The following is a 441-nucleotide window of genomic DNA, read 5'->3' on the forward strand; positions in this document are numbered from 1 at the left end:
CCCTCTTTTCTCAGGGTTGGGGAGCAGGAATCGGGTCCCCATCCTGCACAGCCCTGGTGGTGGGTGGGAAAAGGGCGGGTGGGCACAGGGGGGGCCGGGCTGTGGCTGCACCGTGTCGGCAAAGTGGGTTTAGTCTGGGTTTAGAGCAGGGCAGGATGCGGCTCTGAGTGATCCCGGGTCCTGCGGCACCTGTAGAGCCCGACCCAGGGGAAAAGGCATCTGGGTGACGGAGCAAAAATCAACCTGCAAAAGGTTTTGCTCTGGCAGGAGGAGCCGGACGTGTCCTGGCAGCAAGACGGGGCTGCAGGGACACAAAAGCTTTTCCGAGGTGGGACAGGAGGAGGTTGGGGAATAAGCCCCCCACCCCAGGGGACCGAAACACCCCAAGGTGCAGCCTGGCCCCGTGTCCCTTGGGAGGACGCGTGCCACTCGGCACAGTGA

The 441-nt window shown here is 63.5% G+C and overlaps 1 protein-coding gene across 1 annotated transcript in view; it reads left to right on the forward strand.

The window, feature by feature from the left end:
• The window catches only part of PHOSPHO1 (phosphatase, orphan 1), a 3,517-nt gene that overhangs the window by 2,177 nt on the left and 899 nt on the right, over positions 1-441 (forward strand). The window contains 2 exon segments of the mRNA XM_010088150.1: positions 15-78; positions 274-281. Coding sequence (XP_010086452.1) covers positions 15-78; positions 274-281 — 72 coding nt within the window.

Source organism: Pterocles gutturalis, unplaced genomic scaffold (assembly GCF_000699245.1).
Source record: "Pterocles gutturalis isolate BGI_N339 unplaced genomic scaffold, ASM69924v1 scaffold2277, whole genome shotgun sequence".
Lineage (NCBI taxonomy): Eukaryota > Metazoa > Chordata > Aves > Pterocliformes > Pteroclidae > Pterocles > Pterocles gutturalis.